This window comes from Abramis brama (genome assembly GCF_963993115.1).
Source record: "Abramis brama genome assembly, chromosome: 19".
Taxonomy (NCBI): Eukaryota; Metazoa; Chordata; class Actinopteri; order Cypriniformes; family Leuciscidae; genus Abramis; species Abramis brama.
In genome coordinates this window covers 9,451,675-9,477,234 of record NC_139981.1, presented here as the reverse complement: position 1 = coordinate 9,477,234, position 25,560 = coordinate 9,451,675, and the positions used below count along the sequence as shown (strand labels likewise).

Below are 25,560 nucleotides of genomic sequence, written 5' to 3'. Positions count from 1 at the left end.
GGATTAGTTAAAATTAAAGTAGCCTTAGTGAAAGTGTATAGTCATTTTATCCCCCCCCCCCCCCCCCCCATTTCAGTCCACATTTAATATAACCTAGCTATCTGTTTATTTGTTTCTTTATTATGCACACACTGTGTAAAAGCACTTTGAAAAAAAACCCTGATATATATATATATATATATATATATATATATATATTGCCTTTACATGTAAAGCATTTGGCCTTGGATTTTGTTTCAAAATGAATAAAATTCTATTCTCTGAATATGAATGTAAAAAAGAAAAAAACTTCCATCATGGTGTGACAGGTCTTATAATGTAGAATGTTTGCCGAGAAATACTTTTCTTAAAAATAAAGGTTCTTTGATGGCATCAGTGGCTCCATGAATAACCTTTAACACCCATGGAACTTTTCCATTAGACAAAAAACAGGGTTGTTTAGATAGCCTAATTAAAATGTCCTGCACACTAAGAAAAATGGTTCTTTCAAGACCTTTTCATTAAAAGATTCTTTAGGGAACCCATAAGGTTACGGCATTGCTGTGGGAAAAACACACACACACACACACACACACACACACACACACTCTATATATAAATCTGTTATAACAATGATGCTTTGCAAACTTGTGATTGGCCACTCAAGGTCCACTTCATTAAACAAACTGTTTAATCCGAAAGTGATGTAATAACATTCTTGAAATAACAATAATGCTGCTACTGAAGATGCTTTTTACTAATTTTCTCTTATCTGCATTTGCACACTGTCCTTGTTTGAATTATTGAATTGTGCTTATCAATTTATTGATGCACTTTTATTGTTTTAATGGTGAATTATGCTAATGACTTGTATTCCACATTCCAATAAAGCTTTTCTATTGCATAGAATGAAAAGCTTTCATGTGCGGATTAGTACTGAAACAACGGTTTCTTCAGTCCTCACAAACCAAGCAGAAAACATAATTAGAACATAATCCAGGCCAATGCTTTTCCAGCCCTTCATTCCCTCAATCACCCCATAACCTTCTACATCCCATAAGCAAACACAGTTTTATGATTTCTTTCTAGGTAGGACGGAGGAGTCTGGACTGCATGGTTTTGTTTAAACAGATGTGAATGTGGTGTATATATAACCTATATGATTATGTGTGACAAAGAGATGGCATCTGGATTTCTGAACGCTTCTGCTGAGAACATTTATGGTGAAAAGAGCGCTTTCTCACAAACAGAACACAATATTGTCGCTGCATACCTCATCACAGCAGGTAAATAGCAGTAGTTGTGTGTATACCTTTTGTATTTGATGTTAGCAATTAGCTATAAATTAACTGAAACTTTTAAATAACTAATTTAATAATTATCAAGTTCATAATTCAATAGCCTAATTTTTTGAATTGGCATATCTTCTCATTAAAAAAGAGTTTAGTAGCCTAAGCTAAATACCAAGAATTGCCTTTGAGGCCTAAACAGGAAACATTATGCAGAACTTCGTCTAACTGACAAGGTTCTCTTAAAAATATGAACAAATAATTGAATAGAACATTTGTTCAAAGTTATCTGGTTTTTAATAATGTTCTCAAAATGTTAGCATAAAAATGTTAATTAGGCCTACACCAATCATGAAACTTTTTTCTTTTTTTAACATTTTAGGTAGACGGGTTTCTCAAAATTATGAACAAACGTTAACGTTAATAGATCTTTTGTTTAAAGTTATCAGGTCGAACATTGCACATAGAACACAAAAACGTTAGGCTACTTTATATTACGCAACGTAGGCTATGCGTTGATTACGGAACGTATTTTAGCCTACGTTTTTGATGGACAGTTATGAAAAAACATTCTAGCCTAACGAAGAACATTATTTCAAAGTTATCTGCTCTCTATAATAATGTTCTCAGTCAAGTTATTTACACATCGTTCATGGGATGTTTTTCTGAAATGTTTTATTCGGACGGTCTAATGTTTTTTTTATTTGTTTTTTTTATGTCACTTTGTTTAAATGCTTGTTTCAGAACGTTCAGAGAACAATCCAAAATAATTTCCAAATTTAATAGAAATGTTCCCTTAACTCTCGTAAAATCAAGAAAGAAAAGAAAAAAAAAAGAAAAAAAAACCAAACATTTTAAACATTCAGAAAATAACGTTTTCATAATTTAATGGGAACCTTAGCTTAGAATATATTTTCGTTAGCTGGGTAGGCTTAAATTCAGGACAATGTTTTTAAGCATTCCTTGAAACTGACATTTACAGATTCAGCCAGGCATGTGAGGTAACCAGCAGGAGTGTGTATAAAATGGGGAACTGAAAACAGGAAATGTTTAGAATGGACATGCCATGCATGCCATATGTGAGACGACATCTTTGTGTCCACAGATGTCTTAAAGCGATAGTTCATCCAAAAATGAATGATGAACTGTATGAGTCTGTTCCAAACCTGTAAGAAGATATTTTATAGAATGGTGGTAATCGGTAGCCATTGACTTCTATAGTACAAAAAAACACTATGGAAGTCAATGGCTAACGTCAACTGTTGACTACCAACATTCTTCAAAATATAATCTTTTGTGTTCAACAGAAGAAAGAAACTCTAGAAAGAAAATACAGGTTTGGAACAACACCAGGGTGAGTAAATGATGACAATATTGAAATTTTTGGGTAAGCTATCCTTTAACTTCCTGCTCTCCCTGTCTGTGTCTTTTTCTATTTCTATCAGGAGTGGTCAGTCTGACTAGTAACATTGTGGTGCTGCTGATGTTTGTGAAGTTCAGAGAGTTGCGTACTGCCACAAATGCTATCATCATTAATCTGGCTTTCACTGACATTGGCGTAGCCGGTATTGGTTACCCCATGTCAGCAGCTTCAGACTTGCACGGGAGCTGGAAATTTGGCTACATGGGCTGCCAGGTGTGCACCTCCTACTTTTTCAACAAACACAGTCATTTTGATTGTATAATTAAGCAAAATTGTAATAGTCATAGGCTAAGTAGCATTGTTAGGGGACAATGATGAGTAAGAGTATCCTATAAAGCACGCATGTTCTTAGTTTTGCACCCTGAACTAACCTTGCATTATATTTATAATATTTTAACAAAATTGTTTCACTACTTTTTTCTTCCGAAGACATAACAATAAAAGATAATGCCAACAAGTGCTAGATATTAAAAATATTTGAGACACACATTTTCATTAAAAGATAAAATCTTGCTTAATTTCACTAGAACACACTTTCTTGCATAATAATAACAGAACTTGTTGCCTCTGTTACAGATCTACGCTGCCCTGAATATATTCTTCGGAATGGCCAGTATTGGGCTGCTCACTGTGGTTGCCATTGACCGATACCTTACCATATGTCGATCTGATGTAGGTATGAATCTGTCCAAACAACTGCCTGAATGAAATATGAACCACTAAGGACCGTCATTGACTTAGTGGAGGGTCAATGTCACTTTGTGCCAAATGCTGTAGGATATCTATTAATGTGTGTTTGTTACAGGACAGAAGCTGTCAACATTGTCATACACACTTCTAATTGTGGCTGCTTGGCTGAATGCTGTATTTTGGTCAGCCATGCCCATCGTTGGTTGGGCAGGATATGCCCCTGACCCCACAGGAGCCACCTGCACCATCAACTGGAGAAACAATGACGCGTGAGTGAAGATTGATATTACAGGCCGGGCCATAGATACCCATTTTATTCCTTTACTAATCTTTTATCAGTTTTAGCACTCTGTAAAGCTTTTTTTCCTTTAGATTGTGAATCTTAAAAGTGGAGAGGGGATTACAAGTGTGACTAATCCTGTTTGCTTTTAGATCTTTTGTGTCCTACACAATGACTGTGATCATTGTCAACTTCATCATTCCACTGTCGGTCATGTTCTACTGCTACTACAACGTCTCGGTTACTGTGAAGAGGTTCAAAGTTAGTAACTGCCTAGACAGCATCGACATGGATTGGTCTGACCAGATGGACGTGACCAAGGCAAGCAAAAGTATTTTATTTATTTTTGCCAAAAAAAATCCCATTCACATGAGGGTAAATGTAACCATTAACAATCAAAAATCAGTTTAAGTAATTGAAATAAAGCTGGATTTTTTTTTTAAATTAATTAAATGACAATGAGAAATTTTGTCTTGGCAACTTAAAATAAAAAAGGTTTAAGTACTAAAATGACTAAAACTGAAATAATTAAGTTAAAGCTAAATAGAAATATTATATAAAAACAAAATTACTAAACGCAAACTGAAATTAAAATGAAAATTGAGGGGATGTTTACACAAGATTATTTTCAACTAAAAATTTAAAACTTTTTATGCGTTTTGGCTGTTCATTTACAAAACGGCATTTTGGGAGCCTAAAAACGGCAAACTTTTGAAAATTAGTAATAAAAGACAAGTTTTTGAAAACAATACCGTTATTGTCTCTGTGTAAACTACAAAAAATGTGAATTTGTGAAAACGGTGACGTCATGTGCATGCAGTGACATCGCCAACTACTGGCCTGGCATGCAGTACATCATTGTCGTGTAACATTCCCTAAATATGTAAAAAAAAAAAAAAGCTGTATTATGCTGCCAGACCAGTAGTTGGCGATGCCACTTTGTAAAGAAAAACTACGCACCTAGAGAACGGAATGTGCATGACATCACCGTTTTCACAAATTCTCTTTATGTAGTTTACAGAGATGATAAAGGTATGAGTTTCAAAAACTTGCACTTTGAAACCCGTTTACGAAAGTTTGCGTTTTCAGGCCCCCAAAACACATTTTTTTTTTTTCCATTTTTAGTTGAAAATGGTGTTGTGTAAACGGCCCCCTAATCAAAATATAAATAAATACAATAGGCTAATAGTTTATATAAATACTGCTTGACTGGTTTTGCCTGCCCCCTGGTTTTCGTTAACTTGAATGCTTAATTATTTCTTATAGATGTCCGTTATAATGATAGTGATGTTCCTGGCTGCCTGGTCTCCATATTCGATTGTGTGTTTGTGGGCATCATTTGGTGACCCCAAAAAGATTCCAGCTGCAATGGCCATAATTGCCCCACTCTTCGCCAAGTCCTCCACCTTTTACAATCCTTGCATCTATGTCATCACCAACAAAAAGTAAGGCCTCCTTGTCCCATCTTTGTTGTCACTTTCTTTCCTTTTCTTTCCTTACTAATAAGTTGCATTTGTTGACTGCAGGTTCAGGAGAGCCATCATTGGAATGTTACGATGTCAGACACGACAGCGAATGAATATTACCAACCAGCTTCCAATGACAGTGTCTTCTGTGCCACTCAATCCTTAAATGAAGAGAAAATCAGATATTTAAACATTCGTAAAACATCAGCGCTGGACGCTTTCTCTCTGCTCCACTGTTTTAACACCACTAGAGCACGATTACTTTGCAGTCTCAGACGAATGTAACGTGTTCTCATACCATGAATATGGTTCCTGCAACTGGCATTGCCTTCTTTTAACCTTGCTATTCAGTATCTAATCTTGATGCTTGTTACATTATGTCTGCTGCAAATCTTGTGAAATTGCTGTTCTTGATACTGCATGTACTCATTTGAATAAAAACAATTACACAATGATTTGTTTTAAAGATTTCTATAATTTTTATATTTTCTTTATAAAATGTGTCAAATTTAAGCATCCTTTATGACATTTATTTCACATTTGCACATTTTACAGATAATGAATTTGATGTGTACTGCAATCATTAAATAAAGAACAGTGCCTAAGGATTTGTAATGCCTTAGAAAATATTTTTTTTAAACTGTCATGGCAACAGAATTCAAGGCTATTTTGTCAGAAGAGTGTTTTCAATTATGGCTCTTAGCTAAAGATTCATTTTCAAGCTGCCCTGAGCAATTCACTGACAAATTTAGTGGGGGGAGGGAAAAACTGTTCAGACGCTGGACCCTTCCAGCATTAGGACACATTGTTCTCCAGCCAGACCCGGATCTCCTCCTGATTCCGTCGTATCCATTCAATATTGTTCTTCACAGTCTCTAATGCCTGCTTCCTGGGCATCTCGCCTGCTCCTGCATTTGGGTTCAGGGCAAAAAAGTGCTCCATCTAAAAGGAAACCAATTTGTGACAACCAAACACTGAGGCATTTTGCACAAAAGTGCATTAAAATCCAAAATCTACTAAGTAGTAAGCTAGTATTCCATTCCAAACACAGCCTTTGTGTCTCACCTTCCATAGCAGCAGCTCGGTGTTGTATGTACTAGTAATTCTGGAGGGCAGACGGCCCAAGTTCCTGTCATTGATAGTATATCTAAAACAGACATGAGATCACACAGAACATTGTTATTTTCAATAAGAAGAATACTGATTTTCCCTGTTCCTTTCAACTGTTAGATGAACTAACCTGTTCACTAGGTAATCCCAGTTGAGCGTCATCCATTCCCAGGCCATAGTTTTGCCATATGTGTTGCGTGACACGTATTGCACTAGACTAAAAAGATCTTGACTTCTCACAATGGTTTCATTTTTAGCGGCTTCAAGTAACCTGTTACAAAAGAAAGACATTTGAACAAATTATTTATTGAGTGCTAGTTTACTATTACAAAGGTCCTGTTTACACCTGGTATTAAGATCGGATCAAAAGAAACGAGGGAGACACATTCCCGTTTATTCCCGTCTCTTTTGTCCAATTTCAACCACTTCTGTTCTGATTTTTTCAAGTGGAGGGTCTATGGGTGGGTAAATGTATGGACTTTTTCAGATCATTCGATCTGATAGCCACAAGACCACGCCGAACGCTGTGAGTGCATGTTAGAAATCTATGGAATTTCTTTTGTGCCAATAATAATGAATGTAACTTTTCAAGAAACTAATGAAAATATAAATTGAAACTGAATAAAATATCTTTGTTCTCATTGGCTACTGAGTTTTTGATCGACAGCTTCTTCACCTGGAACTGAAGACGTCAGTGGTGTGTTTATGTGTGGATGTGAGCGCATTTGTAAGTTCAGATCAGCGATAGAAATATAAGAAATAGTTAGCAAAACATGCATTGTATTAAAAACGAAGTCAAAAAATTTGCCTGCGATTTATTCTTTTTCAGTTTCAAAGATATTTTATTCAGTTTCAATTTATATTTTCATTAGTTTCTTGAAAAGTTACGTTCATTATTATTGGCACAAAAGTAATTCCATAGAAATCAGGAATGGTGAGAGAACATTGTGGTACGTTTTTTCATCAAACCAAACTTGGGTCTTCAGCCGACAAAGTTTAAAAGTCAAAATGTTACAGACCCCGTTTACACCTGTATTTAGCGTCGTGCACTTGTGATCCGATTGACCAAAATGCATCTTAAAGCCAGGTTTTTTGTTGTGCAATTAGGCTATGAGTTAGTCAACTGTAGGTGAAAGAATCTGAAGCAGTATCAGTATTTTTTCAGAGAACAATGGATTATCAAAAAAGTAAAAAATGCAGGATAGGGACTTGGTTCTATGCGTCATTATTGATTGGATTCTGAGATGTGGGCGTTGCACTCAAAAATAAATGTGAGTTGCAGTTGATTGTGCAGTGTTTAAGTGGACTAAGTGATTGGAAAAGTTAATCATTCATCACCAGAGAGAAGTCAAAGAAGGATGAGTTACGGTTAAGATTAGGATTTGGTTTAGGGTTAGTTACTTGTAATTATGTATAATTTACTGTTATTACTATAGTAAATACATGTAGTAAAGTGTAACTACGTCACCTTAAAATAAATTGTTACCCAAAAAAATTTTTTTAAATAAAGCATGTATTTGTAAGAATCACTCACAGTAAAAATCATTTCATGTCGACTTTAATTCTGCACTGGGAAGAGGGACATTACCTATGAAGGAGAGTGACATTTTCTACAGAAGCCAGGCCATAGAGCAGCTTGTCCTTCTCCTGGGCGAGAGAGGCAGAGAGATACTTCTGGAACATGATTTCCCAGCTCCGTTCTGATTTTGAGTTCTTCATTCCGTATCGGTACACCAACAACCGTAAGTTGACAGCCACACTGCTGCTCCCCAATCAGAAAAAGAGCCTCTTTGATACACTGACTCTGAGTGGACCACTATACATCCTGTGAGGTATTTATGTATGAATGTGATTACCTAATTGTTCCATCAATCCATTTATTGAAAATGTCAGAGGCTTGATCGAGAGCTTCCTTGTCATTCATCTGACATGCAAGGCCTAAAACTGTCTCCCTCAGCAGCCTGGGAACAGAAAAAAGAAATTAATAGGGCGTTTACACGACACCATTTTCAACTAAAAATGGAACACTTTTTATGTGTTTTGGCCGTTCATTTACAAGACAACAGTGTTTTGGGGGCCTGAACATGCAAACCTTTGTGCAAGTGTTGTGTTCAAAGTGCAAGTTTTTTAAAACGATACCGTTATCGTTTCTGTGTAAACAACAAAAACACACATTTGTGTGTATTTTGTGTTCAGTCTAGATAGGCATGCGCAAGTACTTGACAACCAAAACAACAAAGTGACATCGCCAACTACTGGCCTGGCATGCATAATACAGTGTTTTAGTTGCGGATTTGAGGGAACAGGGACCGTTTTAAGAACGTTGTCGTCTGCAAAGTTTTTCACAAATGCAAAAGAAAAAAATATATGTTTTTAGTACATCGTTGTCATGTAAATGTACACAAGGTTTGTTGAGATTTTTACATTTTTAAATATTTTTTTAATTTTAAAATATAATTTTTGAATATTTAAACCTGAAAATAAACCGTTTTAAGATTATAATAATATCAAAACAAAAAAAGTTAAATGAAGAAAAAATAGTCAGCATGAAACTGAAGTTGCGATAGTCTTTTCTTCCCTATTGTGACATTTCTGAGTGAAACGGCTTCTTGAACAAGACAAAATGTAGGACAGGACTTAATTTTGTCAATCAGGAATTGATTCGTTATCGTTTGCTATTGCTGTTATCTCATTTGAGTGACAGGTTGTTCCGCCCTCATGCCAGTAAACTATACTATTCAGTGCATGTGTGTGTGTGTGTGTGTGTGTGTGTGTGTGTGTGTGTGTGTGTGTGAACACATGTGCTGAATAGTATGCATGCATATATGCAGCATTTAACTCTAAGGTTTACAAGACTGATAAATCCAAGAATGTGTCTTTGGCTTGCCCTGTGCTATAGGAGAGGTTTTTTAGTTAGTTCTGCCAAAAAATTTCTCACCGCTCTGTTTGGGTCCCCTCATCATTCCACCCAAGCTCTCTGGATATGTTCTGCACATGGTCACGGAAGAGTTGCTAAACACGATTTCAAACAGAGCATATGAAAAACTGAAGATTTATATAAAGAATATCAGCTATAAATCTCCCTCTTGGAATAAGACCAGATTTTAACATTTTTACATGTTTTTTTTACAAAAGGACTTTTGCCATGCTCTGGAAGGTAGTGAAGACTTTGGAATCCAACCTGGAATTTGGGGTACAGCTCTTTCTCATCGGCCAGCATGTCTCTGACGTAGGAGATAGAAGTAGATACTCGATCCCACACAATATACTCAGTTTCATCGGCCAGATATCTTGTTAAGTTGAAGGCATTTCCATAATTGACTATATCTGCCCTGTTAATGAAAAACAAAAGGCAGCACTTTTAAGCATGACTTCATCATCCTTACTTTCTAATCTCCACTATATAACCATGTAAAATCATCTCAAATTCGAACTCACCGTCCAAATGCAAATACATCATCAATGTAGCTGCTTCGATCAGTTGCATCATACACCTAAAAAAAAAAAAAAAGAAAAGATAAGCTAAGCATCATGTGAGTTTATATATGTTATGACACGGCTCTCTGCAGAACATCTTTGCTCTGATTTAGAGATGGGGAGTCGACTCCAAAAGAGTCGATTCCTCGACTCTCACTAGCCCTAGTGTCGGAATCGACTCCAGGTCAGGAATCGACTCCCAGTGTCGAGTGTTTTTTTCAAGTTCAACACAGCAACAGTTCATTATAACGAAAAGATTATAATGAATGTAAAGATACGGAAATTAAAACAAAAAGATAAAGAAATGAGAGGAAAAAATAAGTAATGCCAGGAAAACAAAGAACAATAATGTATAGATAGTTTTTTTCTGTTGGGTCTGTTTTGCGGCTCAATCAATCATGATGTGGTTCAATACAGTCAATTGGTTGTGATTGGCACAAAACACTGCAGTAGGTTTTACGAACCAATCATGTACCAGTCCTCAGGGTTTTTTCCAATCCTCAGGTGATTTGTATATTTTATTATATTTATTATATTTTAGTATATTCAAATTTAGTTTTAGGTTAAAATAAGTTGTTACAGAGAGTAAAAATGAAGGTAAATGAAAATCTGTGATCTTAAGATTAATAATTAATGTTTATACTGCAAGTAATTCACCTCTCATTTTCAAAACATTTGATGCTGTTATACATTGGCAGGTTTTGCATATTTATGAATAATATATGATGTATTATAGTATGTGTAGCAACGCTGTGTTTATGAAATGCAAAAACGGCAATAAAACTGGTAATGTGTTGCAATCAGTCATTAAATATACTTTTTTATTTCATATAGGCATTCTTAGAGGTGATTTTTGTTTCTTGTCTGTGTTGATTAATTTTTCAATATTAAACATTTTAATAATGACCTTTACTTATTTGTATACAAAATTAGACGTTTTCTACAGAAGAGCTTTGATATCTATAATTTCCAGGTAATGTATGTAATCATGTAGGTTATCCCTAAATAAGACATTAAAAGACAAGTGCTGTGTAAATAAGAGTATAGTGTTTAGTGTTGTACTTCTGAAAACTGAAGGGAGTAAATTAAGTGTATAACAAAAACTATGTAATGCTTTGTGTGCTTGTCAATTCTTATATATGCATCCTTGTTTCCTTTCCTCTTACCTCCATCCCCTTAGGATGCGAGGATGGAACATTAACATTAGTGAAATGGCATGTACTCACTCTATATGAAGTTCATTTTCTATTATTAAATGACAAGTGCATTAAAAACTATTATTAAACAACAGTTATTATTGGTAATAATATAACTAATATTTTTCAATGTTAAACAAAAAAAGTTAAAAAATAAAGTTAAACATGCTTAAGTTAAAGTTCATAGCTTCACTACATTAAAATTATATAAAATAATATACAAAATAAATAGATAAATACACTGTCTAAAACAAGTCTGCTTTTACAAGTTTAATGATTAATACTAACATATTCCACACTTAAATATGATTTGAAGAAGCTGCGATGTGAAAAGGAGGGGGATTTATAAGGTTTAGTTGATTAAACATTTTAGTATAGGAAACATTTGTATCCTCGCTCTTGACTCCTCAGGAAGCCTCCTCGTTCCTCGCCCTCCTCCCGGTGGAATTAAAGAATTTAGATGTCCTACATGAGAGCGGAGCTCGATCGGTTTCAGGGTCGTAGGACATACGAGCGAGAAGTGAGGAAACGAGGAAGCATATTGAGACGCACCTTCTGAATCCTGACCCTATTTTAATTCAAAGTAAATGGAGTCGAGGAGTCGATTCCACCGACTCCAAAATTAGGAGTCGGGAGTCGACTCCAAAAAAACCGGAACCGAACACCCCTACTCTGATTGGCCAATAGCAATATCACTCCGTCGTCCGTAACGCTGTCATATGGCGCTACTTTCCTGTCTCTCACATCGCAGTCCGCGGACAATCTCATTCAGTTTCAAACGGAATTGGCGCCATCTAGCGTCTTAAGTATTGTCTGTAAGTATTACCTCAGGCGACTTAAAGGTGCTTTATAAAATAATTTATTTTACTGTAACATCGTTACAGTGTCTGTCTTGTTGCTAGGATAATTGTTTTGTACGTTATAGGGGACTACTTTTTTTCTTAGCGTAAGCTAAATGGACCCTTTTCACAGACTGTGATGGCGCGGTTTAACGTTTATATAATATATATATATATATATATATATATATACATATATATATATATATATACATATATATATATATATATATATACATATATATATATATATACATATATATATATATATATATATATATATATATATATATATATATATACATACATACATACATACATACATACATACATACATACAGCGGTCTTAAGGTAGGCGGCTGCTTGGGGCCCCCTACCAGCGGTCGTAGCAGGGGAGCCTCCAACCAACCTAAAAAAAAAGAAAAAAAAGAAAGAAGCCCCTTATCATCATGAACGCTTCAAAAGAATGGTAAATTGTATTAATATTCTTAAGAAATACGTTGAAAAGTAGTAGTTAAAATGTCCAGTTCATGGTTATCCGTCTCTACACATACACCCCCGACTTTCACAATGAAATGGACTAGTCCGTAACGGTGCGCGGCGCGAAAGATAAACACGCAGTGACAGGAGGACTGGGAAGTAGTACACAAACAGAAACGAAGCAAGACGAGTCTAAACGCGAAACTGAAACGAAGTTACCCAAGCGGCTCAAATAAAAGAAAAAAGCGAAAAGACGCCGATAAGTATTTGGCAACGCTGCCAAAGATGACAAACTTTTTTACGGCTACTGTTGGGGATACAGACAGGAACAGCAACGTCCAAAGCGTTGAACATGCCGCTACAGCAGCAGCTAGCTGTGAAGTGGCGCTAGGTGAGGATAACGTTAACACACTCACATGGATATACGTGGATTTGCTAGGAGTCAAATGCAACATCACCTCTCCCCAGTTCGCCCCTCTTACCCCCTTACTATAAATACCGTTTTGGCGCTTGTAAATGTGACGTGACAGATCCCTAGCGGCACGTGAACCGATCATCTCTAACTTACTAGCTAATAGTGAATGAACAATGTTGAAAGATACAGTACAACTTACCGAAATGTATATTCCTCATACATAATATCGATCAATCAGTGTTATTCAACCGCGAAAAGAGGTCACTAAAACAGCTGGAGAACAATTATGTCACATTTACCTCAGGAAAGCCGTTTAATGACCATAATATAGGCTATAGCATGTTAGTTGGCTAGAAAAAAAGAGCTATAGAGAGTATTTTGCTAAATATGTGTACTATATTACATATTTAGTATATTTTTTACTTAGGCTATATTATTTTACAATAAGTTGTTATTATAATAAAAACGCATTATGTTTAATTTGAGTTATTTTTAACCTTAAATAATACTACCAGCTGATAGGGCTGTATGTATGTTTACAGCATTATGTGTTTTTTTTTTTCTTGAGAAAAATTAACGCCTATCTTGTGTACCTAATATTTATCCAAATGAGTCAATATTGAATCAAATCACAAGAATTGAATTGAAATCGTGAAATTTGTGTCAAGCAATAATAAAAAACTAGCTTACCAGAAATTGTACCATGTAAACATTGTAACATGTTTCTGTTTAGTTACTAAAATGTTTTGACAATCACAATACACTTATTGTGATGCTAGATTTTTCAGGTGAACTGAAACCTTTCTCTGTTGGGTTCCATCGTGACTATTAGTTTGTGTAGTGCTACACTTTGTGTGTTCTCTGCTTTCCAGCTTCATTTTGGAGTAAAGAAATGTATGCAGGGTTTAAAGGGGATTTTTTTTTTTTCTCCTCTCCAACTTTTACTTCCCGTAGATTAGCTTTACCTGCCTATCCACCATTCAGTCAGTAATTTTTTTTCCGTTATCTTTTAAAGATCGAATGGGGGGGGCCCCATACATACTTTCGCCTTGGGCCCCCAGTTTGCTAAATCCGCCACTGTATATATATATATACAGTGCAATGCATAAGTGAATACACCCATGCTAAAGCTGACTAAAAAGAGGAATAAAAAATCATATTTTGGAAATTGAACTTAATGCCTTAATTTAAAAAATTAGGAAAAATCCAACCTTTAAGGACACCAATTTTCTTTGTGAATGAATAATGTATCGTAAATAAATAAATGTTCTTCCTTAAAATACATGGTGCATAAGTGAGTACACCCCTATGTTAAATTCCCATAGAGGCAGGCAGATTTTTATTTTTAAGTATTTAAAAAAAAAAAAATTTAGGATACTATGCATCCTGATAAAGTTCCCTTGGCCTTTGGAATTAAAATAGCCCCACATCATCACATAGCCTTCACCATACCTAGAGATTGGCATGGGGTACTTTCCATAAGATCATCTCTCAATGCAAATCAAACTAGCTTTTAGGCTTGATTTTAAAATAAAATCATGCCAATCTCTAGGTATGGTGAAGGCTATGTGATGATGTGGGGCTATTTTAATTCCAAAGGCCAAGGGAACTTTATCAGGATGCATAGTATCCTAAAAAAAAATATAAAAAAAATACTTAAAAATAAAAATCTGCCTGCCTCTATGGGAATTTAACATAGGGGTGTACTCACTTATGCACCATGTATTTTAAGGAAGAACATTTATTTATTTACGATACATTATTCATTCACAAAGAAAATTGGTGTCCTTAAAGGTTGGATTTTTCCTAATTTTTTAAATTAAGGCATTAAGTTCAATTTCCAAAATATGATTTTTTATTCCTCTTTTTAGTCAACTTTAGCATGGGTGTATTCACTTATGCATTGCACTGTATATATATATATATATATGTATATATATATATATATATATATATATATATATATATATATATATATATATATATATATGTATATATATATATATATATAGTTAACGCTGCTGTGAGGGTGTTTCTCACTCAGCGGCTCTTTGGATGTGACAATAGACATCTTTATCTCTTCTGACTGCCGTTATCGATCTCTCTCTATTTTTTCCTCTTTTTGAAAGTTGTGAAAACACTATTGTTGAGTTTTTCTTTTGCTATTTGAGCAAATTGGAACACACAAAAATATATATTGTATTTGGTCTCTCACGACTTCTGCTTCTGAGAAACTCGGAAATGTGAAAAGGGTATATTAAAGAGAAATAAATATGAATGATAATACCTTATAATCTTTGAAAAGTTGCTCAGCAATAGTGCTCCACACACTGTCGTGGTGATTTACGCGATAAAAGCCCATGTGGTCTTTGTTGACTTTGATAAGATCATCGGTTGCAGGGGAGTATCCTTCAATGACTTCCTCTATATAAACACAGGCCAGAAATTAATTACACAGCAGAATACCTCAATTAAAATAACTTATTTCTCTGTGTCAAAAACAGTCTAAGCATATTATCTTGTTAACCTGTTTTGTCAAATATGAAAGAGTTGTTTTTGGAGCTGAGTGTGCTCCATTTCACAGGAATGGTCCATTTGTATCTGTGGGACAAGAGATCATTGTGAACTAATGAACTTTTCAGTGTGCCAAATTAGAGAAGAATAATCAGAGGTGAGTTCAGTTCATTATCTGTGTTCCTGTGAAGAATAATGATAATTATTATTTGTAAACATGTTGTAGTTTATTGGGGACAGATGAGATAAGGGATGCATGTAAAGAATAGAGTGCAGTGCTTTTCAATTCATGGGTTGTGTGTGACTGTAAAATTAGTTGTAGATCTGTTCTGATTGTGGACAGTAAGAATAAACCAATCATATAATTAAGAATTCGAAAGGCAAAATACATGTCCTTATTAGCTTTTAAAAGGTAGGACAAAAACGCTTTCCATGTCTTTTGTTGTTGACGTCAAAGGCTGTGCATTTGTTTAACAGTATTTTGGTGCAAATTCACCTGTCACTTGACAGTGTGGTGAACACAACATTTGATAGTGTATTTTCATAATCTGCACATGCCATGTTACTTTTGCAAATTGTTGAGCCTATGTGGATCATGGTAATATTATTGAATTCCAGTGTTTGATTCCACAGACATTTTTGGTGTAGAGGGATGTGTGAATATCATCAGGCTCACCCCAGGGGAGTGGTGGGTTGGCTGGGGTCAGCATTGGGGTCCAGGAGGAACCTGTTCTGGGTGAGTTTCGCTTCAGTGTCTGTGATGGTCAGATTCAGAACAGGATAACCCATCTGCTTGGTCCATGTGTCCATAATGCTTGTCACAGGTAAGCCACTCTCCTAAAGTATGACCCAAGATATATATAATAGGCATAGATCTAAATAGTGTGCAGACAAAAATGTATTAAAAAACATTAATTTATTCAAACAAATTAATGAGAGTTAGTTACTCATAGTTAGTAGAATTTGAAAGTGGACTATCGAAATAAAGTGTAACCCATATTTTTCCCTAAATGTGTCACGGCATGTGGTTGCTTATAATATAAGCATTAAAACGGCAAGGTATGACCAATAAAAGCTATTTACATCTTCCATGGCTTTCCAAAAGTCTGCAGTCTTAGCATTCTGGAAGGGGAAGTTTTTCAGATATTGCTGTGGTAAAAAAAGAAAGAGGTTTTATTTAAGATAAAAGTGTGGAGTCATTGGAAAATGTATGTAAAAAGTGAGGCGCCTTACTCGACATCCATCCCTAAATTTGTCACGGCCAAGCAAGTCCTCCAGCATACGTAAAATAGAAGCGCCCTAAAGCAGAATGAGATTAGAGTGACCAATTCATAGCAAAAAGAGTTAATAGAGCAACATCATTAGGTTTGGCATCACTGAATTTACCTTGTTATATGAGATGGCATCGAACACAGATGTGATCTCAGCAGGGCTGGACACATCCACAATAATAGGATGGGAAGAGAGAAGAGCATCATCGACCATGACAGGAAATACATCATTGATAAGCATGATGTCGCGCTGGGAACACAGAGGATGAATTTGGCATAAACATGGCCTCAATGTGATTTGGTGGTTTCAGAGAGATGTTGCCTATTTAGGAATACATTTGAATGATTCAGGCATGTGCTCACCATTCCCCAGTCAGTCTCGGCTTGTTCCACACCCACATACTCAAAAAAGCTGGCAAAGCCCTCGTTCAGCCACAAGTCATCCCACCAGTCCATAGTCACAATATTTCCAAACCACTGCAGATTAGAGACAAAACAAGGGCCAGTTGCATAAATTGCTTAGACTAGTCTAAAAAGTTAGTCATCTATTTTTTTTTCTTCAAGACTGGTCCTAACTTTTTAGTTAGTCAGTTACATAAAATGGTAGTTTGATCTATAATTTGAATTGGAAAATGAAGACTGATTGCCTCTTGTCGAACTGTTAGTTGGTCAAACTATACTGTAACTCTTAAGACACAGTATTAACAGTGGCTAAGATTATGCAACTGGCCACAGTTCCTTAAATAGTAGACCCTAAATACCTCATGCTTATTCAGCCCTATGTTGTTTCTGTAACTGTGCCTTTAAAAAAATGTGTTTATTCAAAGTTAAAAAGAAATTGGACATATTTCAAGGATTCAATACTCAAACTATGCAACCAAAGTCAGCAGCAGCATAATGAAAGCTAAAAAAAAAAACTTAAAGTGAATGTCTTTACAAGGAAATAAGTTATCTAAACAAAATTATCTAAATTACATCATGATTTTATACCATCTGTAAAAGGTTTCTACAGTTCTATTTTAATATGACATTTTTAGTGTAACTTTGGATAGTTTTAGGATTCTGCTTCCAACAACCTTGGACCTGGCCATAAAAAGATAATCTTATCAATTGTGACAGCAGTCATTATCAGTGCATTTAATGTTTCTGAGAGGGTGTAATAAACTGTGTGATAGTAATCTTTACGATAATCATATTTTTCTCTGTCAGTCTTGTTACTGTAAAATCGGCCTGATAAATTCAGCCTCTTTGATGGAAAATGCAGTTACAGGAAGCAGTAAAATGAGATGCAGGCTCAGTACAGGGTGTTCTGCCAAGGCCTGTTCTGAATTGTGACTACTGAAGTGTATGCTATTGCCCTCACTCTGCGCAGTGTCCTGGACAGAGCACCTGTAGTGTGCTTTAAAGCACTGCTTGCTTTGAATGATATTAAAGCTGCAGTCTGAATCTGATACATGATGCGAGGTTAACTAGCTTCACAACTCGTAATCTTTCAGTGATTACCATTAGACCAGATATGTGATAGGGTTAGTAACCTGGTGAACAAGCTCATGCGCAATGACACTGGCCACTCTCTGTTTGTTGATTGAAGAGGACTCCTTCTCATCGAACAGCAGGTTGGTTTCTCTGTAAGTAATCAAGCCCCAGTTCTCCATCGCTCCTGTTCCAAAGTCTGGGATTGCTATCTTATCTGCAGCAGAAACAGAATACATCCTATATTCCTTTGTCACAATAATTATAGCATACTGTACATAAATACATGATATAAATCAGCTGATAAGATAAAATACTATATAAATCTGGAATCAGTGACTTTTGATAAGATAAGTTTGTACAGCTGTTTCAAATCGTATAAGGGTAAATGACAAAAAAAAGTTCAGATATTTTTTTATATTTCCCTTATCAAGAAAAGCTTAAATTCAATGAAAAGTAATAATATTTTCCTTACACCTGGCAAGTAAGAATAAAATATATATTAAATGTAATGTTAAAAACTTTTCCCAAACAAATATCATTAATGATTAATTCATAAATATCATAAATGTAACATTTTGGGGGAGTTGCACCACATGACATTTTACAACCTGAAAAAAAGTCAAATTGACAGTACATAATTTCATTTTTTTTTCTGTGTGTTGGTCACACCACATGACTTACACATATTATTAGAATTGATTTTTTCCCCTTCATTGTGATATTGGGGCAGTTTAAAATGAATATGAAAATAAATGTAAGTTCAGAAATTAAAAATTAAAAACAGGCTAATCATGAAACAGTTTTATTCAAGTTATTATATGAATTGGTTTTATGAGTCATTGCCCCATAAAATAAAAATTATAAGTAATAATTAATGATGATGATGATCCCACTAATATGATAAAGTTAAAAATTGTGAAAATGTATTTGCTGATTTACCAAGTTTCTCTATAGAATAGTCCATGTCAAAATACTCTTCAAAGTAATCGAATATGATCTTAGTGACATTTGCAGCATATTCAGTGGTTGAGATCTGCAAAGGCTGAGCATAGATCCTCAACTGTCAGGAGGAGAGAAAGAGATGAATAATGAAAATCCACAGAGGTTTCAGTGTTCTGACTGTTAGGAAATATTCAATAAATCCTGGTTTAGAAGAACAAACAGCGAAAGAAAATTTCTTACTGGTATTCCTCTTTTCGATGTTCGCTCCACATAGCTGAACTGGTGCACCGCAAAACATACCAGATAGGTGCTCATCTTTACAGATTTTTTAAAGGAGGTTTTTGTCTTTTCATCTGACAGTTTCTCTTTGTTCTGTGAAAGAGAGCCAAAAGATGTGTTTAAAAGGAATATTAACATCTAATATACAGTTGTGAATTATTGGCACCCCTGGTAAATATGATCAAAGAGGGCTGTAGAAATAAATCTGCATTGTTTATCCTTTTGATCTTTAATAATAAAAATAGCACAAATCTAACATTTCATTGAAGTAAAATAAATTAAAGTGTGTGTGGGGGGGGGGGGGGGGGGATTAATACTAATATTAATGTCCATATTAATATGAATATTTCCATTAATATTAAAAAGAAATTAAGCACACCAGGGTGACGGTGACTATGAATATGAAATTGTCTAGCTATGACTTTTAGTTTCACAGGAATATAAATATGAGGAAACACAAAGGCCAAATTCCCTTAATCATCCATCACACTTTTTTGTAACATTTTGGGGGAGTTGCACCACATGACATTTGACAACCTGAAAAAAAGTCAAACTGACAGTACATGTTGGTCACACCACATGACATGAGTAAAACCAAAGAATATAGTTCTGATGTGCAGCAAAAGATTGTTGAGCTTCACAAAACAGAAAGTGGCTGTAAGAAAATAGATAAAGAATTGAAAATTCCCATTTCCGCCATCAGGGCAATAATTAAGAATTTTCAATCAACTGAAGATGTTACGAATCTGCCTGGAAGAGGACGTGTGTCTGTATCGTTCTAATGCACGGTGGGAGGAAAGTTTGAGTGGCCAAAGACTCTAAGGATCACAGATGAAGAATTGCAGGGATAAGTTGAGTCTTAGGGTCAGAATGCCTAAAAATAAAATAACATCAAACAACCCCTACATCACCACATGTTGTTTGGGAGGGTTTCGAGAAAAATCATCCTTCCTCATCCAAAAACAAACTTCAGCATATTCAGTTATCATATATGACTGGAACTTCGAAAAGGGACCGGATGGTCAGATGATTCTAAAAAAAGAGCTTTTATTGCAGCAAACACACTAGATGGGTTTGGTGCAAACGGATAGAAAGTACTCCACGCCCATGGTTAAATATAACGCTGGATCTTTAATGTTGTGGCCTATTGTTTTGGTCCTGGACATCTTGTTCAGAGACAAGGTATCATGGATTCTAGTAAATACCAACAGATAAAAAAATCAAAACCTGACGGCCTCTGCTAGAAATCTTATAATGGGCCATGGTTGGATCTTCCATTAGGACAACGGTCCAAACGGTGTCACTGAGCACAAAATGAAGCTTCTGCCATGACCGTCCCAGTCTCCTGACCTAAACCCTATAGAAAATGAGTGGGGTGAACTGAAGAGGAGAAGCACCAACATGGATCTGGGAATCTAAAGGATCTGGAGAGATTATGGAGTAATGGTCTCGGATCTCTTGTCAGGTGTTCTCCAAACTCATCAGGCATTATAGGAGAAAACTCAGAGCTGTTGTTTTGGCAAAAGGAGGTTGCAAAAAGTATTTAATAAAAGGGTGCCAATAATTATTGGAGAAAAGCATTTATTTAAAAATGTGATTTACCCCCGTTTAAATTCTTTTACTTCAATGAAAGGTTAGATTGTTTTTTGTTTGTTCGTTTTTTAATGAAAGATCAAAAGGATAAACAATGCAGATAAATTTTTACAGCCATCTTTGATCATGTTTACCAGGGGTGCTAATAATTCTGACCACAACTGTATCATCTGATCAGATCTTCATTTAACAAAACCATAAAGACCACACACTTGCACATAGCACACTAGCAGTGATGGTACAATTCTTGGTTTAAAAGTTCAAGTTCTACAAACTGTTTTTAAGACTCAAGCAGCAGGGGAATATACCTCCACAGGCATGTTGGACAGCGCTTCATATGCACTGTCATGGGTGATGGAGATTGTGTAGGTGGCCTTTTTGTTGGGCTCATCAAAACATGGAAAAGATTTACGAGCGTCTGTGGGTTCATGGTCTGTTGCAGCGATTTTCCTATAAAAGATCAGAGCGGGATTAATAAAAATCAAAATATGGGTTTATGTTTACCCCATTAACCACGTAGGGAAAGTCCAACCACATTTTCATTAACATCTAATCAAGTTTGATTATGACTTTAAACTTGCTGTCTATGTGTGCAACAAACAAAATAGTTTTTGGTGGCCTCTGGAGTTTTGCCCTTGCAAATGCTATAAACAAAATAAAAAGTGATTAAAATTTACGTTGATAAACATAATTCCTGTAAAGTGTGATTTTTAGTTCTTCGACATTATAGATAATAAAGACTTGTTTGTTGATCATATGATATGATAGATGATCATGTGGTCACCCATGATACATGCAGCATGAGTTGCTATTTCATAACATATTAGGAATGGCATTTCTATTGTAAGCTTGTTTAACTGTTAGTATTTCTCAGATTTGAAATGAAAAATAAATATATAAATAAACAGAACAGTGTAGTAATAGTGCTAAAAGCTATATTACTTCATGATGAAATAAGCTTTAGCAGATGTAGATATCTCATTCTTGGCACCTTTCTGCTTTTGTTCCAAGAAATGACGGTCCAATTCAGTTCAGTTAAAATTTCACACCATTTCCAAATAAGATAAAATACTGTGACTCTACTTACAGCTTGGCAATACTCAAGCACGTGTTTCACTGTTAAATAACATTGTAATCTCTATGGGATTTTCCCCTATTTTTGATATCTCCCATAGCGACTATAATTCAATTCTCTTTGAAGCAGAGGTCTCAGACCTTCTTATCAAAAATTCAGACATTCAGTCCTGTCTAGTGTTATCTGTTCCCTGTTTACAAATCAGAGGAGCTGAGATGTTCAGTAATTGTGAGAAAAATTTAGATAAATAAGTTGCCATGTAATTTCTGGATATGTTGTAATTTGCATGATTGGGATCTCACTGGTGGAGGCAAGCAGTAAATCCCAGAAAGTAGGACAAGGGTGACAACAGTGCTGATAAAAAAAGATGAACCATCCCTTTAAAGACATTTATATTGTTATAAAATATTAGCATATTAGAATGATATATGAAAGATAATGTGACACTAAAGATTGGAGTAATGATGCTGAAAATTCAGCTTTACCATCACATGAATAAATTAAATTTTAAACTACATTAAAATAGAAAACATTTGTTTTAAAATCCAACAATATTACTGTTTTACAGTATTTTTGAATGCAACCTTGCTGAGCATAAGAGGTTTCTTTCAAACACAATAAAACATTTTTTTTTTACTTTTGAACAGTAGTGTAAACATATTAAACATGTAAACTTTTTCACTTTCAATAATGTTTGATTTTATAATCATTAAATTGTGACAGCACACATACTTTCAAGTATAATTTATACTTTATACTTTTATACTTTTCATACCTTTGACCTGTGTATAATGACTTATTACACCACAAAAATAATAATAATACATTTCTACAATTGATGTATTGATGCTTACTTGGTAACTCCATTCTCCTGATACGTGGTCCTGTAGAAACCAACCAGAGAGCCATTGAGCCAGCCCTGGAAGTGAAGAGTGAGGACGTAGTGCTCGCCTGTACCAGTGACACTCAGCTGCTCGGCCACCTCTACCACCACGTACTCCTGCGGCGTGTACTCAAAGCATTCCTTCACCCTGACAGAGGTCAAGCCGGACGGGCCACTGCGCTGTAAAGTGGGCACCGCGGTGACAAATGTCTCTCGGATGTGGAGCCACAGGTGCTGACTGGGCTGCGTCAGGGTCAGATGGATGGACACGCTCCCGGTGTAGGTATCCGTTTTGAGGTCGGGCTCCAGATGCAGATCGTAATGGAACGGTACCATGTAGTCAGGTAAGCGGAAATTGTTCCATCTGCCGTTTGTGTTGTCGGATGGTTTGCAGGGACCCCGGTTATCTGGGGGTGTTGTAGGTGATGGTGTTGGAGTTGGTTTGGTTTCATCTTCGGATGAGGAAGTCTTCTGGCTTAAACCAACTCCGAGCCCCACGGCAACACCTGTCACAATGACGGCGGCGCAGATGATAGCAGCATGCTTCCCACGGATAAAGTACCGTTTTTCCTTCTTTTCGAACTCCAGACTTTCCATGGCAAGCCGTCAAACACGGACACAAGTGTCAGAATGTGTACAAACACTCAAAGTTCACAAAGTCAGAACACTCACTCCCTGTGAACACACACACACACACACACACACTATCCTTGCACTTCCTTTTGCCTCCAAAGAGAGAAAACAGCTGTGTCTGATTCCCAAATGTGTGGACATACGCAGTCCCACACTCAATCATGCAGGGCAGCCTGTGGGAGGCTCAGAGGTTAAATTAGGAGTTATGTTTCACCGCCCTCCAAAAGATTGTTCTGATGTCTGTAATGTCACAGCCACGCGGTTGTCAATGAGTTTACACAGGGAAGTGATTGTCCTCACACTAAATGTCACGCTGATAATGGAAATACATAGGGGACAAGGGCTGAATTTGTACCGCCCTTCAGTTAAACATAAATCAAAATATGTTAATCTGCAGTCAAAAAGGAATGATCACAAACAAGCATCTGAGAGAGAAAAGTGGGGGAGGGAGGCATAGGAAAAGCAGAGTAACATGGAAAGAGTTATTATTACTCCTTTTCCACCAAGGCAGAGCTGGTGCTGGTTCGGAGCCAGAGCCTAGTTTCAAATCGGTTCTTTGTTTTTCCACCGCCAAAGCACCAGCTCCGAACCAGTAAAACTGGTTCTTAAGTAGCACCAAATCATTGCAGGGTCTAGAACGGAGCCAAGAAAGAACCGCCTGCGTCAGGGGCTGGGGGCGGGGTTACCGTGACCAACAAGACGAATAGAAACTTGTGACCGCCATTTTTAAATAGCAGCTAGTCGAGCTAATAGCAGCTCGATTATAATATCCGTCTATGTAAGTTACGGCGAGCTGCACGAACGCGTTGGATTCCGATGTATTTTTGCAAACCCATGAGCATCCATAGTATTGCAACGTCCGTTATTGTTGATGGCTTGTTCGAGATGCATCGGAGCGGCGAGGACCGATCGGAGCTGCGGGAGTGTTTGGAGAGAATACGACTCCTTGTGCTTTTAGATCGCTATCGCAGTGCTTTGATGTCATGCGGCGATCGATCTGCGAGAAGCCGATGCATCTCGAACAAGCCTGGCGTGTTTGTGTTTGGCGCTACCGCACTAGCGGTTGCTGGGCAACATGAGACGTATACAGTGACGTGAGATCTGGCTCTGTTGTGGCTCTCTAGCCGGTGGAAAGGCAAACCGGTTCTTAGTAAGCTCGTCAGTCGAACCAACTCTGAACCAGCTTTGGCTCTGGCTCTGAACCAGCACCCGGTTCTTGTTGGTGGAAAAGGAGTAATATATCCTCAATATATATGAGGAGAGGAAGGGGCTTAAGGGAGAGAACTGGGGAATGTTACGAAGCTGACACGGTTTTAAGTGACTGAACAAATAATAAACAGGATCCAAAATGTAAATTATGAACTAATTTGTCAGACATTAAAGTCTACAGCAGGTAGATGTGGTCCTTTATTCACTCCATCATACAATCAAAAGGGACAAATGTGATCAGAAACCTGAAATAGGGGGATCTAAATACAATCACTCCAAAAACCCCATATGTAAAGTTTAGATCACATGCATGTTTTCTTCCTGAATGTAGTTTTATTGGTTCATATTTGAACACAATTGATTATATATGCATATTTGGATTAAAAATCTCAGGTGAACATTTAAACACATAGTAAAGAAAGTTTTTGAGGCCAAACTTTTTACAATGAAGGGCCAATAAATAAGACTTCTTGTCCAATCTCCGTTCACACGGATCTACAAAAACGATAAAAAATTCTGTATTATGCATGCCAGATCAGTAGTTGGCGATGTCATTTTGTAAAGAAAAACTAAGCGCCTATAGACTGAACACATAATACGCATGTGTTGTCACGGATCTGCGGGAGAGAGAACCCAGATGCAGAATGAGCAGTGATGGTGTTTTATTGACAAGATTGTAGACCGGGCACAACTAGGAGAGTGAGACAGATGACACGATGGCAGACAAGGAGGATGACCACTGGGACCAGTCCTGGGTGACAGCGGGCTTGAGGACTGCGGAGGAAGAGGCGGCACCAGGTGGGATGATGGTGAGTAAGACCAGGCAGGAACACAAGGAACCAGAGGCTTGATGATCTCTCAGATGTAGACAGTCTTGCTGACAGACAGAGGCTCACAGAACCAGAGGCTTGACACTTGAGAACCAGACAGCTGCACCAGTCTTGCTGCTAGACAGTGAGAGTCAATGGCCAGGAAATCTCAGGATACAGGGCAGGGCAGGAACGAACACAAGACTCACAATGAACAAGACAAGACACAACA

The 25,560-nt window shown here is 36.5% G+C and overlaps 2 protein-coding genes across 6 annotated transcripts; one reads left to right on the top strand and one right to left on the bottom strand.

Annotated features, from left to right (window-relative positions):
• The first annotated feature begins 993 nt into the window (after positions 1 to 993).
• Positions 994 to 5,736, top strand: rrh (retinal pigment epithelium-derived rhodopsin homolog). 5 transcript variants are annotated; one of them, XM_084093680.1, is made up of 8 exons: positions 1,016 to 1,265; positions 2,576 to 2,622; positions 2,714 to 2,904; positions 3,268 to 3,367; positions 3,497 to 3,650; positions 3,814 to 3,982; positions 4,928 to 5,106; positions 5,188 to 5,736. In XM_084093680.1, exons 3-8 carry the CDS (start codon positions 2,752 to 2,754, stop codon positions 5,291 to 5,293), a joined length of 861 nt encoding a protein of 286 aa, XP_083949806.1. In that variant the 5' UTR covers positions 1,016 to 1,265; positions 2,576 to 2,622; positions 2,714 to 2,751; the 3' UTR covers positions 5,294 to 5,736. The 5 variants fall into 5 exon arrangements, with proteins under 5 accessions (XP_083949802.1, XP_083949806.1, XP_083949804.1 ...); XM_084093676.1 differs by lacking the exon at positions 2,576 to 2,622 and having other exon boundaries at positions 994 to 1,265; XM_084093678.1 differs by having other exon boundaries at positions 1,048 to 1,265; positions 2,576 to 2,904.
• On the bottom strand, positions 5,591 to 23,588 carry enpep (glutamyl aminopeptidase). The gene is made up of 20 exons (XM_084093675.1): positions 22,649 to 23,588; positions 21,028 to 21,169; positions 19,088 to 19,219; positions 18,845 to 18,965; positions 17,965 to 18,119; positions 16,793 to 16,906; positions 16,545 to 16,679; positions 16,392 to 16,457; positions 16,242 to 16,307; positions 15,835 to 15,995; positions 15,172 to 15,245; positions 14,932 to 15,068; positions 9,676 to 9,731; positions 9,419 to 9,569; positions 9,176 to 9,249; positions 8,094 to 8,198; positions 7,826 to 7,999; positions 6,368 to 6,508; positions 6,193 to 6,274; positions 5,591 to 6,069 (listed from the first exon to the last, which is right to left on the bottom strand). The coding sequence occupies exons 1-20, from the start codon at positions 23,272 to 23,274 to the stop codon at positions 5,923 to 5,925; spliced, it is 2,859 nt and encodes a 952-aa protein (XP_083949801.1). The 5' UTR covers positions 23,275 to 23,588; the 3' UTR covers positions 5,591 to 5,922.
• Positions 23,589 to 25,560: the final 1,972 nt, after the last annotated feature.